This window comes from Ranitomeya variabilis, chromosome 2, assembly GCF_051348905.1.
Source record: "Ranitomeya variabilis isolate aRanVar5 chromosome 2, aRanVar5.hap1, whole genome shotgun sequence".
In the NCBI taxonomy this organism is placed as follows: Eukaryota; Metazoa; Chordata; class Amphibia; order Anura; family Dendrobatidae; genus Ranitomeya; species Ranitomeya variabilis.
Genome location: NC_135233.1, coordinates 200,928,047 through 200,945,217, shown reverse-complemented (window position 1 = coordinate 200,945,217; position 17,171 = coordinate 200,928,047). Strand labels below are relative to the sequence as shown.

The 17,171-nt window shown below is 45.2% G+C and overlaps 1 protein-coding gene across 2 annotated transcripts in view; it reads left to right on the top strand.

Annotated features, from left to right (window-relative positions):
• PAPPA (pappalysin 1) overlaps window positions 1-17,171 on the top strand; it is a 421,200-nt gene that overhangs the window by 382,957 nt on the left and 21,072 nt on the right. For both annotated transcript variants that reach the window (XM_077283454.1, XM_077283453.1), the window contains exons 19-21: window positions 2,909-3,021; window positions 9,156-9,227; window positions 10,767-10,865. In XM_077283454.1, the coding sequence (XP_077139569.1) occupies window positions 2,909-3,021; window positions 9,156-9,227; window positions 10,767-10,865 (284 nt within the window). The remainder of the gene's footprint in view (window positions 1-2,908; window positions 3,022-9,155; window positions 9,228-10,766; window positions 10,866-17,171) is intronic.

The following is a 17,171-nucleotide window of genomic DNA, read 5'->3' as shown; positions in this document are numbered from 1 at the left end:
CTCTGCCTGGGGCCCCATATGCTGCCTGGGGCCCCTGTGCTCTGCCTGGGGCCCCTGTGATCTGCCTGGGGCCCCATGTTCTGCCTGGAACCCCTGTGCTCTGCCTGGGGCCACTGTGCTCTGCCTGGGGCCCCATGTTCTTCCTGGGGCCACTGTGCTCTGCCTGGGGCCCCATAAGCTGCCTGGGGCCCCTGTGCTCTGCCTGGGACCACTGTGCTCTGCCTGGGGCCCCATATGCTGCCTGGGGCCCCTGTGCTCTGCCTGGGGCCACTGTGCTCTGCCTGGGGCCCCATATGCTGCCTGGGGCCACTGTGCTCTGCCTGGGGTCCCATATGCTGCCTGGGGCCCCTGTGCTCTGCCTGGGGCCCCATATGCTGCCTGGGGCCCCTGTGCTCTGCTTGGGGCCCCTGTGCTCTGCCTGGGGCCCCATGTTCTGCCTGGGGCCCCTGTGCTCTGCCTGGGGCCACTGTGCTCTGCCTGGGGCCCCATATGCTGCCTGGGGCCCCTGTGCTCTGCCTGGGGCCCCATATGCTGCCTGGGGCCTCTGTGCTCTGCCTGGGGCCCCATATGCTGCCTGGGGCCCCTGTGCTCTGCCTGGGGCCCCTGTGCTCTGCCTGGGGCCCCATGTTCTGCCTGGGGCCCCTGTGCTCTGCCTGGGGCCACTGTGCTCTGCCTGGGGCCCCATATGCTGCCTGGGGCCCCTGTGCTCTGCCTGGGGCCCCATATGCTGCCTGGGGCCCCTGTGCTCTGCCTGGGGCCACTGTGCTCTGCCTGGGGCCCCATAGGCTGCCTGGGGCCCCTGTGCTCTGCCTGGGACCACTGTGCTCTGCTGTGGTGGGCAGGGACCCTCGGCCTCCGATTTGGTGGGCGGGGCCCCTCGGCCTCCAATTTGGTTGGTGGGGCCCCTCGGCCTCCGATTTGGTGGGCGGGGACCCTCGGCCTCCGATTTGGTGGGCGGGGACCCTCGGCCTCCGATTTGGTGGGTGGGGACCCTCGGCCTCCGATGTGGTGGGCGGGGCCCCTCGGCCTCTGATGTGGTGGGCGGGGCCGGGCCCCTCGGCCTCCGCTTTGGTGGGCGGGGCCGCTCGGCCTTCGATTTGGTGGGCGGGGCTCCTCGGCCTCCGATTTGGTTGGCGGGGCCGCTCGGCCTTCGATTTGGTGGGCGGGGCTCCTCGGCCTCCGATTTGGTTGGCGGGGCCCCTCGGCCTCCGATTTGGTGGGCATGGTCCCTCTGCCTCCGATTTGGTGTGCGGGGACCCTCGGCCTCCGCTTTCGTGGGCGGGGCCCCTCGACCTTCGATTTGGTGGGCGGGGCTCCTCGGCCTCCGATTTGGTTGGTGGGGCCCCTCGGCCTCCAATTTGGTGGGCGGGGACCCTCGGCCTCCGATTTGGTGGGCGGGGACCCTCGGCCTCCGATTTGGTGGGCGGGGACCCTCGGCCTCCGCTTTGGTGGGTGGGGCCCGTCGGCCTCCGATTTGGTGGACGGGGCCCCTCGGCCTCCGATTTGGATGGTGTGGACCCTCGGTCTCCGATTTGGTGGGCGGGGACCCTCGGCCTCCGATTTGGTGGGCGGGGACCCTTGGCCTCCGATTTGGTGGGCGGGGACCCTCGGCCTCCGATTTGGTGGGTGGGGCCCCTCGGCCTCCGATTTGGTGGGCGGGGACCCTCGGCCTCCGATTTGGTGGGCGGGGCCCCTCGGCCTCCGATTTGGTGGGCGGGGCCCCTCGGCCTCCGATTTGGTGGGCGGGGCCCCTCGGCCTCCGATGTGGTGGTCGGGGCCCCTCGGCCTCTGCTTTGGTGGGCGGGGCCGGGCCCCTCGGCCTCCGCTTTGGTGGGCGGGGCCGCTCGGCCTTCGATTTGGTGGGCGGGGCTCCTCGGCCTCCGATTTGGTTGGCGGGGCCCCTCGGCCTCTGATTTGGTGTGTGCTCTGCCTGGGGCCACTGTGCTCTGTCTGGGGCCCAATATGCTGCCTGGGGCCCCTGTGCTCTGCCTGGGGCCCCATATGCTGCCTGGGGCCCCTGTGCTCTGCCTGGGGCCCCTGTGCTCTGCCTGGGGCCACTGTGCTCTGCCTGGGTGTAGGACACTGGTGACGTCACTTATCTCCGGACATTAGCTCCGGACATTAGCTCCGGACATTAGCTCCGGACATTAGCTCCGGACATTATCTCCGGACATTAGCTCCGGACAAAGCCACGGAAGTTGGCACAAATTGCAGGAAGTAGTATTCTAGGAAATTATATATTAGATTTTGACTAATCAGAGCATCTACTATCATTTTTCTGTATCCCATATCTTACGTTTTCATGCATAGTTGAATCACTTGACCTCATTTCCGTGTTGAAGGTATAACTTTGCCTCAATTCTTCTGTGAAGACCAGTTCTGGCCAGACTTCTCTGAACAGTAGATGGTTATAGCTGGGTTTTATTGGTTGCTGCTAGCTCTGAGCTGATGGCACTGCTGGACATCTTCCAATTTCAAAAGCATGTAAGCAGAAGTTTCCTTGGCCGACCACTGCTTCTACAGCCCTCAATGTTGCCCTTTTCTTGGTGTCCTTAATGTGGAGAAAAAATTGATGCTGTGATGCTCTTCTGAAGGCAGATGATAGTCACACCAAATATTGATGCAATTTAGATTTCTCTTTCATTCACTTTGCATTTTGTACATTGATTAAAATAAACAATTAACAGTTCTATTATAAAGGAATTGTTACTTTGCAACATTTTATCAAAAACTGCCTGAAACATTTACATAGGTCTGTACATCAGCAGGAGATAATAAGTAAATGGGAAATAGAAAAGACCTAAGTCTGTGAAGTTAGATGGGTATTTTTGAGAAAATATAATATGAATGTCACCATGATATATTATACACAAAAGTTGGCTCATTCTATATTTTGTCTGCTTAACAGGAGCTGAATGCAATGTCACTTGTTTGGAGGATGAGAAGAAGGAAGTTGTCATAATGCCTCCAAATGTAACAGAAAAAAACTTACAGCATTGGATGAATCCAAAAAGGGTGCAGGTAAAGTTCATTTATTTAGGACATTTTGATATGAGAAAGGTTAGCTTTTATTTTGAATGTGATGCTAACAATAGATTTTTGGTATTTGGTCAATATCTTAGAGATTTTCCAACATGTTGAAATGTGGCAATGTATGGTCCTCTGTAAGCACGGTTACAGCCATTCTTCTGTTACGATGTGATGGTCTCCGGTAGGAAGGGGGCCTCAAACTGTCCCTGAAAATAAAACCTTAATTATCCATGTCCCAGGGGTACTTTTGAAGGTAGAGAGGCCCGAGTCTCCAAACTTACTATGCTCCTGTTAAACCCTGATCTGTCCCCTCCTTCACCCCATGAGGCATGGGACAGAAATGTAAAGCAAGCAAGACACAAAGACAAAACAGGGATAACAGAAAACTTCTATTATACAAAAACACTCACCAACAATAGGGAGGAGGCTAGGGCCAGGAAGGAATAAACTGAATGGGAACAGGGACCAGTAGATAAACACACACATACTACAGCAAACCACAGAACACTACTACAACAACTCCACTCCAGCCACTTAGCTTTAGGACTTAGCTCAGGAAAAGGAATCTTTCACCGGCCTGGACAAGAAGGTCTGACTAGTTTTTTTATAGCAAGAGGTAGTGACCAGATAAGAAGCAGCTGAAATGGAGCTGAATGTTTCTGGCCAGCATAGAAAGGGTCGTTAACCTCTTCAGCATCAGAGGAAACTAAATCCATTTAATATAGGACACATATCACACCATATCTAAACAATTCATTACCCAACGTGACCATCTTACTCCGGGTCTTTCAGGGGGACGTGACACCCTTGTGACATCTTCTTTCCAATTATCGTGTCATTTTGGATCCATTTGGTATTGTGATGTCCTTCATAGAATCAGCTTATTAGTCCATTAACCCCTTATCGACATTGGCCGTACATTTACCCCGATGTCGGTCTCCCTCCCTATGATGTGGGCTCCAGCGGTTAGCGCACATCTTTCCAGGAAAATGTCAGTTGTTTTGAACAGCTTGACGTGACTGCAATAGCCGCGGGTGGAATGTTGTCTTATGCAACATCACTTAGGGGAACAAACTAAAGGCCACCCATTTTATCATGCCACACACAACACTGGAAAATATACACAGCAGATACATTGATAAAGTTATTGTGTGAACAAAGGCAAAGGATATATTGCAAACTTTCTTTCTGTAATCTATAGCTTTGGCCAGGGATGACGTAGTGGCGTATTTAGAAGATACATAATTGTCATAAATCCCTGTGGCACCTGGCATAGTTTTAAAACTAATGATGGAATTAGATTGTTTTACAATGCTGATGTCATCTTATAACAGGATCTGAGGTCTATTACTTTCAGACATAGGACAGTTTGAGTGGCTGCATGAAAATAAATGAGGTGCAACTCGCTGTGTCGCGAAGGGAATTATAATGCATCACGAGCCGTCTGGAGACACCCTCTTCGCTGACCTTACTTGTTCTCATTTATTCTATTCTCATCCAGAGAATTAGTGATGTGGTAGTATGTCTGACTCATAAAGGGCATATCAATTTCAGTGATTAAGTACCAAATATAATCCACTGCAGTATCTACCACTGAGACTTAAGAGCTAAATAGTCAACGTTTGTGTATATCCGAGCATCATCAGAACAAGTGCCGGAAAACATACATAAGATGCAGAACTTCTGCCCTGGAGTGGAGTTTATAATCCACATTTCTAGTAATATGGAGACATTTATTCTTATTATGGTTCATGGGATCTATTAATTTTTTTGTTGACATCTCTAAAAGAAGTCCGAGTCTGAAAGCTACACTTGCATTAACATCTTGTCTTACAGAATTGTTATCTGGAAAACCAAGCTGCAAGACTCTTTAATAAGGAATATTCACACTTGTATTATGCATTTTTAGTGCGCTTCCATATTTTTTCCCAGTTAATGATCCGGCATTTCCAATATCTGTCAGTCATGTAGTTCTACTGGAACATGTCTGAGAGTTGTTCTTTCATAGAGAACACAGACGCTTTCAACCAAGTTAGTGTTCCTGTGCTGGAGAAAACCAGCCAAGATGCCTGCCAGCCAAACAATCGGGCAAACCATAGTTCGGCCAACAGGCTGATAATGTTTATGGCTGGCTTAAAGAGGCCCTCCTATGAAGTTTCTATTCCCCTAAATCTGTAGGTATAAGAACGTAATGTAGTGTCAGTGTGTTAATATACTCTCCTACTGCCATCTTCTCCGGTATCCAGTGCCATTCAGCTTCTTCTTTGAGTGATGTCACCACTCACCACTCTTCAGACTATTATGACTACTATGCGGCACACTCTACGCTTTATACAAGAGCCAGACGTCTCTATTACAATGCAAGCCAATGGGACCTTATTCTGATGCTCCATAGACATGCATTGTAAAAACCGCAGAGAGCAGCATGACCCCGGAGTGTCTGCAGAGCGGTGACGTCACTGAGAAGAGGAGAAGAACGGCACTGGACAGTGAGGAATGTGGCGGTAGGTGAGTGTATAAAACACATACACTACACCACATGCACTTATGCACAGAATTATTTGAAAAACCCTTCATGGACTGCTTCTTTAAAAGTAACATGAAATTTTCTGGTGACTAAAACCATGTATTTTAGACATGCCTTCTATGAGCATTACTGTCCCAATTACTGGTGGTCTATTGGTTAACCTTTCTTCAATAACACTTCTGTATCTTCACCGTAAGGTTAATTGCCCACGATCAGGAATTGCTGCAGTTTTGACTGTGCAGAGTCAAAACTGCAGCGGCCAGATTTCTAGAAATCCCATGTCCATCCACTATGTTTCTATGTGCGCTTGCGGATAACCCACGGAAACTGACATGTGGTGCATGTTTCAGATCCACAGCATGTAAACTTCTCTTGCAGAGACGCTAGTCTCCGCAACAGAAATTTCATGAATAGCCTAAGACTATGTGCCCACCCACAATCTGGAAGTAGCAGCGTTTTGGATGCAGCGTATTTTCACTGAGTCCAAAACACTGCGTTTTATTGAATGCAGGTAAATCCGCATGTGTTCACTGAACCGTGTGGATTTACCAAAGCCAATACATTCTATTGATAGTCGCTAGTGGGAAGGGGGAAATAAACATGAATCTTCCAGGCTATTAATGTCAGCTCACAGTTGCCTACTTAGCATTTGCTGATTATTACTATCAAGGGGTGACCCCCCAAAAAAATGATGTGGGGTAACCCCTATAATTAATAACTAGCAAAGGCTAGATAGAGCGCTGCAGACTGATATTAACAGCCTTAGAAGGGGCCATGGATATTGTCCCTCTCCCAGACTAAGAACATCACCCCTCAGCCACCCCAGAAATAGTGCATCCATTTGATGCAACATTTCTGGTGCTTAGCCTCTGCTCTTCTCACATGCCCTGGTGTGGTGGCAAGTGGGGTAATAGTTGTGGAGTTGACGTCAACTTTGTAATGTCTGCTGACATCAAGCCCCAGGTGTCAATAAGACACTCCCATCACTAACCCAATAGTAATATGTAATAAATACAAACACAAACACAAAAGCTCCCAAACCCTCTTTTACCCAATAATTAATATTCAAAGAAAAATAAAAAAATAAAAAATCCTCACCTGTTTGCTAATAATCCATTTGTCCTGCGATGATCCCAAATTAGCTACATCGGGATGCTTTGCTGAGAAGTCGCATAAAATGTGACCACTCAGTCCAACATGAGGAGACACTGAGCTGAGCATCAAGAATGCAGCTTCAGTGCAGAGAGCTGACCTCAGGAAGGTGACTGGAGATCATAGCCCATGAACTCCGGTCACCTCCCTGACATCAACACTGGCTGCGTAAGAAATTGATGTTCTTAGTCTGGGAGGGGGCCAATATCCATAAACCCTTTCTAGGCTACTAATATCAACCCTCAGCTGTCTGCCTAGCTTTTTCTAGTATTAATTATACGGGCGACCCCATGTCATTTTTGGGGTGGGTCACCCATTTTTAATAACCAGTAATATCTAAGTAGAGAGCTGTGAGCAGATATTAATAGTCTGGGAAGCTCCATGTTTATCAACCCCTTCCCAGACTATAAACATCAGCCCCCAGATGTTGGCCTTTTCTCAGCTGGTTAAGAATAATATGGGGGACCCACTCCATTTTTTTTCCAGATTCTATCAATAAACCTCCTCTTTTGTATTTTGATGGTTCACACTGTAAATTTTCATCTGATGAAACGTCGGATTTCCTTTGAGATGGGTGCATAAAAATTGCACTGCACCCGCTTGGCCCTTGTGCCATGCAATTTTTTTCTTGCACACATTTTCATTGGTGAGTCTCGGCCATTTCATGTGGCCCATAAGCAGCATGCTGTGATTTTTTTCCTCACCTCAATTCCAGGTGAGAACATACTCATAGGTGAGTACTGCCTAATTCACTAACTTTGCAGCCAGTGCAAGGCGAAGTTTTCTCACATTGCACTCGCCGAGTTAAAACACTGATGTGAGCATACCCTAATAATGTCTCTTGGATGGGATTAGCGACACCAACTCTTAGAACGTTGGAGAAGCCGTAACCTGTAAGGTGTTGAGATACATTCATAGATAGCAGGATATCATGCCACAATATGTAGGGTACGCTAACATGAAAAAAACGTGTTACCATCACTGCACGTTATTAAACGCAATGCCAAATTAACTTTTACCATTTACTGTATTTATTAGAATTAAAAAAAATGTTAGATTATTATTACTAAAGTAAAGTCCTGATAAATGGAGGGAAAAGGAGACAACCCAAGGTCTACATTGTGCACTACTCCATGTGTACAGTATAAATACAGGCATGAATTGTGTCCCACATGCGTAGTATAAACCGTCCATATCACCCCATAAATCAGAAAAATCACAGATGCATTCCTGAAATTCTTCCAGGCTCAGAGATTTGTATTAGCAATTCAAATACAAATTCAATCTTTGCAAAAAAACTAGGAAAGAGAGATTGTCTGATGGTCATATGCAAGCAGAAAGCCAAGGGAAATATTCTTCCAGCACTGAATATGGATATTCTCCATTTACCAGTGAGAATTACTGATAACGGTTTGGTATAAGGAGACGTGCAAAGAGCTGTGCCAATATACCATGCCAACCCTGAAAAATATATGTATGTAATAAATCTATTTGTATAAAGATGCACAGGACATATAACATGGTCATCATTGAGGAGCACATCCTTCACCACCTTGGGATTGTAACATTGCACTGAACGTGACACGGTACATGTAATTACATTTCTTAAAGGGATGTGAATTCTTAGTGTCTACAAATACACTGTAATTCCTTAATGACCAGGCTCTACGGGCCTTAAGGACAGGCCAGTTTTTTTCTGTTTTTGCTTCTTCTCTTTTCAGCAGCCATAGTTTTTTTTATTAATTGTTCAATAACTTGGTCGTATGGGAAAAACAGCCCCCTGTTGTGCGAGATGTCACTTGCAGAGCTGATCTGGCTCTGGTAGGACCCAGAAGCTCTACTATGTCAGCATAAACCTAGTGATCATGTCATCTCCAGTTCATACAGAAGTCAATGCTTCTATGTAGCCGGCAAAGTAGAAGACAGAAGTGGTAATAAACTGCTTCTGCCTTCTCACCTCAGTCCTTGGCTTTGTTTGGCAGCCAGAGATCCATCCTGCCCCTTCTCCTACAATACATTGGCTGAACTGTAGTTCAATGCTAAGCCATTGTTGAGACTGATCAGAAACAGGCCCAAGGGTCCGGACAATCCTATAAATATCCATCACATATAAACTTGCTATACTTCCCAGTTACACATGATCTTGCCATTAGGGGCTAAATTTGTTTCAGATCAAACAAGCACCTGACTAGCTGCAATCCTAAAAATGCCACCCAACACCTTCCATTGTAATTACTGAAAATTATGTCAACTAGCATAGTCTTCGTACTCAGTGATTAAGCTCTTAGCTCTTCGTTTTATGTTATTATTACAGAGAAATGTTCTGTGTATTATTTGGCAATGTATTTTCCTACCCATTATTAATTCCTGGAGTATAAGGGATAGCTTGGCCTCATTTATCTGTGCCTCTGACTGTTATACAATAAATTGTATTTTTTTTATATAGAAAATTATATGCACGGGAAGAAAGGAATGGTATCCACTCCCAAAAGATCTTCACTGTATCAAGAGGTGTGAGGTAAGAAGACGGAGACCTGTTTGCTATGACAGATGGATGAAATATGTGTAACACACTCTGAAGCTAAGGTCTCGTTCACACTATCATGTAAATAATCAATCTCATTCTCATCTAGGATTTTTTCCCACTTGTCATCCGTGTACAATCCATTTTTTTTACTCAGCAGATATTAACCATTTATAGTTTCCTATACTAGAGAATTGAAATGTATCCGTAAAAATCGGATGCCACTCTGATGCTACATATGGCACTCGATTTTTTTCTTTCACCCATTAGATTTCGGAGTGAAATCATAGCACGTCGAATGCAGCTGAGAAAAAAACTGCACAGCCTCATTGAATAACGTTGGTCTGAGTGCAGTTCCTTTTTTTCTCTCATTGCACTTGTCCGAGTTGTACACTCGTGTCAGCGAACCCTAAAAGTGGCAGTGTTATTGAGACATTTCTGGGACAGCATCAATGCATCGCATCCAAATGTATACATGGGTTGTTAAGGTTGTTAAATATCTGTGGTATAAACCCAATAAAATAAATGAGGGAGGGAGGTGGGGACATGCAGAACTAGGAGGTAGCAGGGTGCCTTGAGCAGCCTAATTAACTAAAGAGAACATATAACTTCGAAAAACACTATTTACCTTTTGATATAGGGTTAATCTTCGGGTAAATAGCATTCCAATGCTGCCCAGCCGCCATACTGAAAATGCTGCTACCAGGAGAATAAACGTATTTCTTATCGGGAGACTCCGGCTTTCAGTTATATGCTACAAATTGCAAACTGTCAATCAAAGTGTCCATTAGCGCTTATAGTCGCCACTCACAGTACAGCGAGTGGTGCTGTGAACGACGACTGTGGCAGCTCCGTGCTCCAATGAAGGAAAGTTGGCGCTCCCAGGAAGCATTGTAACCCTATTTACAGTACTTGCAAATTAAACCTAATTCTTCAGATAAACAGTATTTTTCGAGGTGACAGGTTCTCTTTAATTTGATTGAACTTTAATTTCTGCAGATCGAAGGCAGCGATTTGATCACTAAGAGATCAGTCACACGAGCGTATGAATCAGACCCGTGCAGTCCAATTAAAAAAAGAGACTGCACTCGAACCAATGTTATCCAATGAGACCGTACAGATCTGCGCATGTTTTCGTAGCTGTATTCATGGGTGCGAGAAAAAAATCGGATATCATATTGACCATCAGAGTGGCATCTGCTTTTTACAGATACATTACAATTCTGCGACATATGAAACTGTAAATGGTCCTGTAAAAGATTAATTGATGCTGAGTAAAAAAGCTAATGACATGGATGACAAGCAGGAAAAAAATCATGCCACTATGTTGGATGAAAATCAGCCCAATTTTTTTTATATCCACGTATGACCACAGCCTTAGGGTGGGAGTATTACATGGGCTACGTCCCCCCGAGGCTATCTGCTTAGTTCATACTGTCAGTTTGGCCTGATCAACTTCATATTTAATTTTTCAGCAATAAAGTATTGGCAGCACAGGTAACAATTTTTTTTTATACATTTGTTTTATTTCAGTTGTTCATCGCCGACAATTATTGTGATGGTGGAAACAACTGGGCTTTTTGCGACTATGATGGAGGAGATTGCTGTTCGTCTACCGTTAAGACAAAAATGGTAAAATGCAACTTTTTCTCATTGCTAATTCTATATATTTTCATTTATTAATTGTATTTCTGTGAACATTTATGTAATCACTACTCTGTCCCTAAGACCGGCTTCACAACCTTGACATTCATGGCCTGAATGTGGACATTGCTGTTTGGGTATCTTCATGCCAACTCAGAATTATCTATAAGGCTGTTCAGATGGGATCAGCAGACTTCAGGTCAGTTCTTACATAGATGTTCATGCTCAGATTATGAATGTCAGATATGTGAAGTCGGCCATAGGGACAGACCAATGATTGTGAAGTCGGCCTTATTTTTGTATGAAACGCAATCTGTCAGTAGGATCAACCCTCCTAAGTCATCAGTATGGACATGTAGATCATAGAAAGTTGAGTAAAATGACAACTTGATATCTGAGATCAGATCTCTTATCACAGAGAAACACATATTTTTCTTAATATGTAAATGAGCTGTTACGATCTGTGGGCGGGACGTAGATCTCCCCGAGAATCTGCCTCCAGAAATTATTGTAATTGAAAGTAGATGTAGATCAGGAGTGTAAAGAAATGGAAGAGCACAATCCACATTAAAAGGTGAATAATTAAAGGCAGAACTTCTCACCTTATGTGACTGTGTGAGACACAACTCTTATAGAGCCTGAAAAACAGATGCAGCAGCTTCCATGAAAGGGTAAATTTAAGTGGCCGGATTGGAAGTGTTTCTGCACTCTCTGGAATACGACACAATTAGTGGTATAACCATACGTTATTTATGTATGGTTGTTCTGAAGAAAGAGTTGGTGGACTCTGAAACGCATTGACAGTAAACCTACAATTTTATTATACTACTATCTGTGTCGTATTCCGGAGAGCGTAGAAACACTTCCAATACTGCTACCTAAATGTAGACCAGGAGAGCAGACTGTCAGTCATTACATGTCTCGCATTGGTAACACCCCCAATTGTATTATTACTCACACGCTTCATGGACAGAAGACCTGGCTGTCTCCACACTTTAAAGTAACACTACAATTGTTTGCTTTTTAATTCATCCTGTCACTAGTTCCCATTATATATAATTCATATAGCATTACCTTATTTCTTTCTTCTTTTCTATCTGGAAATTCATGATATATTTCACTTCAGTTAGGTCATGTGATCACATAGGGGTCACCATCTGAGTCAATAGAATGGCCTGTATAATGCAATTTCATGAATTGTATCACTGAAGTTCTCTATGGTGGGGAAGAATGTAGAAGCCTATATCATAGATAATGATGATGACTGCACAGTGCCTGTCACACATATATAATGTAAATCACAGTCCCTCCTCTCTTGCTATATAGTTAGAATCTATTAGTTTATTTAGTAGAATAGAGAACAAAAGATAATCCCAGTGCATTCCCCAATAGAGAAAGATGGGAAAGCTGATTATGGGATGAGTGTGCTGTAGTAATGGGGTTTATAGTAGAGCATAGGGAAATAACTTGCAGGATGAAAGGTAGAAATCAAGGTGGAAGCTGGAGGTAAGAAAACAGGAGATTGAACTACATAATAAGTAAACTGTATAAAAGAGTAGTGCAGAGTGTAACAGACAATAGGTGAGGGGTGCAGCTATTTAAGAATAAAAAACTGGGAGTGCATCTTTAAGTTCTAATAGTCCTGAGCACCAGCCTCCCCAGATTTATACCAGGTCTCCTCACCAACGTAATAGGACGTGCCATAACTTGCCCTGACCTACTAATTGCCATCAGAACCATCTGTGCTCCACAATGGCAAGATCAGTGCCTCTTCGGATGAATTATTTAACTCCCATCAATATTATTTATTATTGAACTGCCATCGGCTTGCTCTCCAACCATGGTGACTTGATGGATGAATGCTTTGTAGGAAGATCAATCTTGTGAAAGCCTAGATAGGTCCACCATGGTCTTGACAGTATCAAGGTTGCTGGTCTTCCATTTCGCTTTGTTCCTTTTATTCTTCCGACCATGATGTCCTTTTCTAGTGATTGCCCTCTTTGTATGATGTGTCCACCTATAGCTGCATGGAAAGAGACTGCTTCAGCAGAAACAGAAAGGGTGAGGCCGCATTGCGGATACCACCAATATATGTCTGCAATCATCAAGCACTAGATCACAAGAAACTCTTTGGAAGGGTATAGTACACTTCCATGTACATGTCCCTCAAGAAGGGTCTTCTGCATGCATCTCTCAACTTCAAATTCTGCAACCATTTAACTTTTATTTCTAATTGGAATTTTATGTATCTCACTAAATAGAAGCAAGAAAATTGTGAATGTCAATAGAATTGCTGCCAATTGGCACTGTTATAAAGCACCTGCATCTGTAACCATTCTGTCAGCTTCCAGGCAGCCCAGAGCTGCTTCTTTCTCTGGAAGAGGATGGATTAAAGTATGGTCATTTTTACTTGGACCAAATATCAGTGTTTACTACCAGCTCCGCATGTTTTCTATTAAACTTTTTTCTGTAAGGGCGTATCTGCTGGAGCGTTCTTGTTTGCAGAGGGATTCCTTATAGACAAAGATAAATGAGAAACAGAATACTGTCTTCTGTTCCAGAAATTTTAGTTTTTCGAGACCACACAGTAATCTGCAGATTTGTACTGAGGAACGTGTGAAAGGACATGATAGAGACGTGTTTTATAATACAAGATGTGCTCATATAAGTCGGGAATGTGTTATAGAAATGGAATGATCATCAGACTTTTCCTGACAGGTGGGGGAAGATTACGGTGATATCTTGAATTCGAGAAATGTAGCGGTTTATAGTTGTGAACGGAAAATGACTAAAAAAATTCTCAATAAATGAAAAAGAGTCATTTTTGGACAATGGAAAATTACTTAAAATGATGACACCACTGAACTAAGACTATCAGATATTTCAGACTGTCTAATGGGCATGGGAGAATTTATAGTATTATTACATGCGTCTTGGTTAGTTAAATCCTTTACACGCTTTCTATATTTGAAAAATATTATGTCAATCAATTGTATCTACTTTGAGTTGGTGTTTTCATCTTATTAAGGTTTTCTCAAGCTCGTAACTTCACGATTACTGGTTGACCACTTGCACCCCCACTAATCCCGAGAACTGTGGCATTAGAATGGAGCACTGGTCGAATATGCTCACTGCCACTTCATTAATTCTTAATGGGACCCCCATACACAGCTGAGTGCTATTTTCGACTGGTCTTTGGCACGCGCATAAGTATGATTGGAGCCACAGTGTGCATAATTGACCTCCTCTTCATGCAGCAGAGCCCAGGTTCTTCATATCATTGGGAATATCAGCAATCAAAGCTCCAGTGATCGGGAAGTTATCCCTTGTCCCATGGTTAGGTGATTATTATTATTTATTATTATAGCGCCATTTATTCCATGGCGCTTTACATGTGAGGAGGGGTATACATAATAAAAACAGGTACAATAATCTTGAACAATACAAGTCACAACTGGTACAGTAGGAGAGAGGACCCTGCCCGCGAGGGCTCACAATCTATAAGGGATGGGAGAGGATACAGTAGGTGAGGATAGAGCTGGTGGTGCAGTGGTGGTGGTTACTGCAGGTTGTAGGCTTGCCGGAAGAGGTAGGTCTTCAGGTTCTTTTTGAAGGTTTCGATGGTAGGTGAGAGTCTATGTTGTTGTAGAGAGTTCCAGAGTAGGGGTGATGCGCGAGAGAAATCTTGTATGCGATTGTGGGAAGAGGAGATCTTGTGAGGATCGGAGATTGCGTGCAGGAAAGTACCGGGAGACGAGGTCACAGATGTATGGAGGAGACGGGTTGTGGATGGCTTTGTATGTCATGGTTAGGCTTTTGTACTGGAGTCTCTGGGTAATGGGGAACCAGTGAAGAGATTGACAGAGGGGAGAGGCCGGGGAATAGCGGGGGGACAGGTGGATTAGTCGGGCAGCAGAGTTTAGAATAGATTGGAGGGGTGCAAGAATGTTAGAGGGGAGGCCAAAGAGCAGGAGGTTACAGTAGTCAAGGCGGGAGATGATGAGGGCATGGACTAGGGTTTTTGCAGATTCTTGGTTTAGGAATGTAGGGATCCGTGAAATATTTTTGAGTTGAAGGCGGCAGGAAGTGGAAAGGGTATGGATATGCGGTTTGAAGGAGAGATCAGTGTCAAGGACTACCCCGAGACAGCGAGCTTGTGGGACTGGGGAGAGTGGGCAGCCGTTTACTGTAATGGATAGGTTCATTGGGGGGTCGCGTGAGATAGGGGAAATTCAATGAATTCTGTTTTCTGCATGTTAAGTTTTAGAAATCTAGCGTAGAAGAAGGATGAAATAGCAGATAGACATTGAGGGATTCTGGTTAGTAGGGTGGTGATATCTGGTCCTGAGATCTGTCATGATTTCCCAATGGCAGGGAAATAAAAAATAACAAAACGGACTAGCTCTCGGGTGATGGAAACTAAAGTTGACCGTGACCTGAACCTGACACAACACTTGAAGCAGCCAGGTAGTGTTCCTACAATGCCCTAGACACCACGCGCCAGCCGGAGATCTAACTACCCCTATCAGAGGAATATACAGGCCTGTCTTACCTCCAGAGGAGTACCCCAAAAGGAGATAGCAGCCCCCCACAGATATTGACGGTGAGTTAAGAGGAAATGACATACGTAGGATGAACAGCAGGTTTAGCACAGAGAGGTCCGCTTTCTAGATAGCAGAAGGATAGGAAAGTGTTACTTCACGGTCAACTTAAAACTCTACACAAAACACCATCCTGAAATTACTTTAAAACTCCAGTGATAACTCATGCCACTGGAGTGGCAATTTCAGTCCACAAGAGCTTCCAGCTGCAGATAGTCACATTACTGCACGCTGGACAAGAAGATAGCATAAACTCAAAACAAATTCAACTTAGCTGAACAGGAACGTGAGGCAGGAGAATGCAACAGAATGCTACTGATACATTGTTGGCCGGCATAGGACTAACAGCCAAGCAGCCTTAAATAGGAAACTCCCCTAATGGGTGGCAACAGGTGAGCAGCGATAGCAGAAAGCACACAAGTGGCACTACCATCAAACACCACCGGGGGAGCCCACAAACAGAATTCACAACAGTACCCCCCCCTTAAGGAGGGGGCACCGAACCCTCACCAGAACCACCAGGGCGATCTGGATGAGCACTATGAAATGCACGAACCAAATCAGGAGCATGAACATCAGATGCTGTCACCCAGGAATTATCCTCCTGACCATAGCCCTTCCACTTAACCAGATACTGAAGTTTCCGTCTGGAAACACGGGAGTCCAAGATCTTTTCCACCACATACTCCAATTCACCCTCGACCAGCACAGGAGCAGGAGGATCAGCAGAAGGAACAACCGGCACCTCATACCTCCGCAATAATGACCGATGAAAAACATTATGAATAGTAAAAGATGCTGGGAGGTCCAAACGAAAGGACACAGGATTAAGCACCTCCAGAATCTTATAAGGGCCGATAAACCGAGGCTTAAACTTAGGAGACGAGACCTTCATAGGAACAAATCGAGAAGACAGCCACACCAGGTCCCCAACACAAAGACGAGAACCAGCACGCCGATGACGATTAGTGAACTGTTGAGTCCTCTCCTGGGACAACTTCAGATTGTCCACAACCTGTCCCCAAATCTGATGCATCCTATTCACCACGGAATCCACTCCAGGACAATCCGAAGACTCCAATTGACCGGACGAAAAACGAGGGTGAAACCCAGAATTACAAAAAAATGGAGAAACCAAAGTGGCAGAACTGGCCCGATTGTTAAGGGCAAACTCTGCCAACGGCAAAAAATCAATCCAATCATCCTGATCAGCGGACACAAAACACCTCAAGTAAGTCTCCAAAGTCTGATTAGTACGCTCAGTCTGGCCATTAGTCTGAGGATGGAATGCAGACGAAAAAGACAAATCAATGCCCATCCTGGCACAGAACGCCCGCCAAAATCTAGACACAAACTGAGTACCCCTATCAGACACTATATTCTCAGGAATACCATGCAAACGCACCACATTCTGAAAAAATAGAGGAACCAGCTCAGAGGAGGAGGGCAACTTAGGCAAGGGTACCAAATGAACCATTTTGGAAAAACGGTCACACACCACCCAGATGACAGACATCCTACGAGAAACAGGAAGGTCAGAAATAAAGTCCATAGAGATGTGCGTCCAAGGCCTCTTAGGAATAGGCAAGGGCAACAACAACCCACTGGCCCGAGAACAGCAAGGCTTGGCCCGAGCACAAACATCACAAGACTGCACAAACATACGCACATCTCGAGACAAGGAAGGCCACCA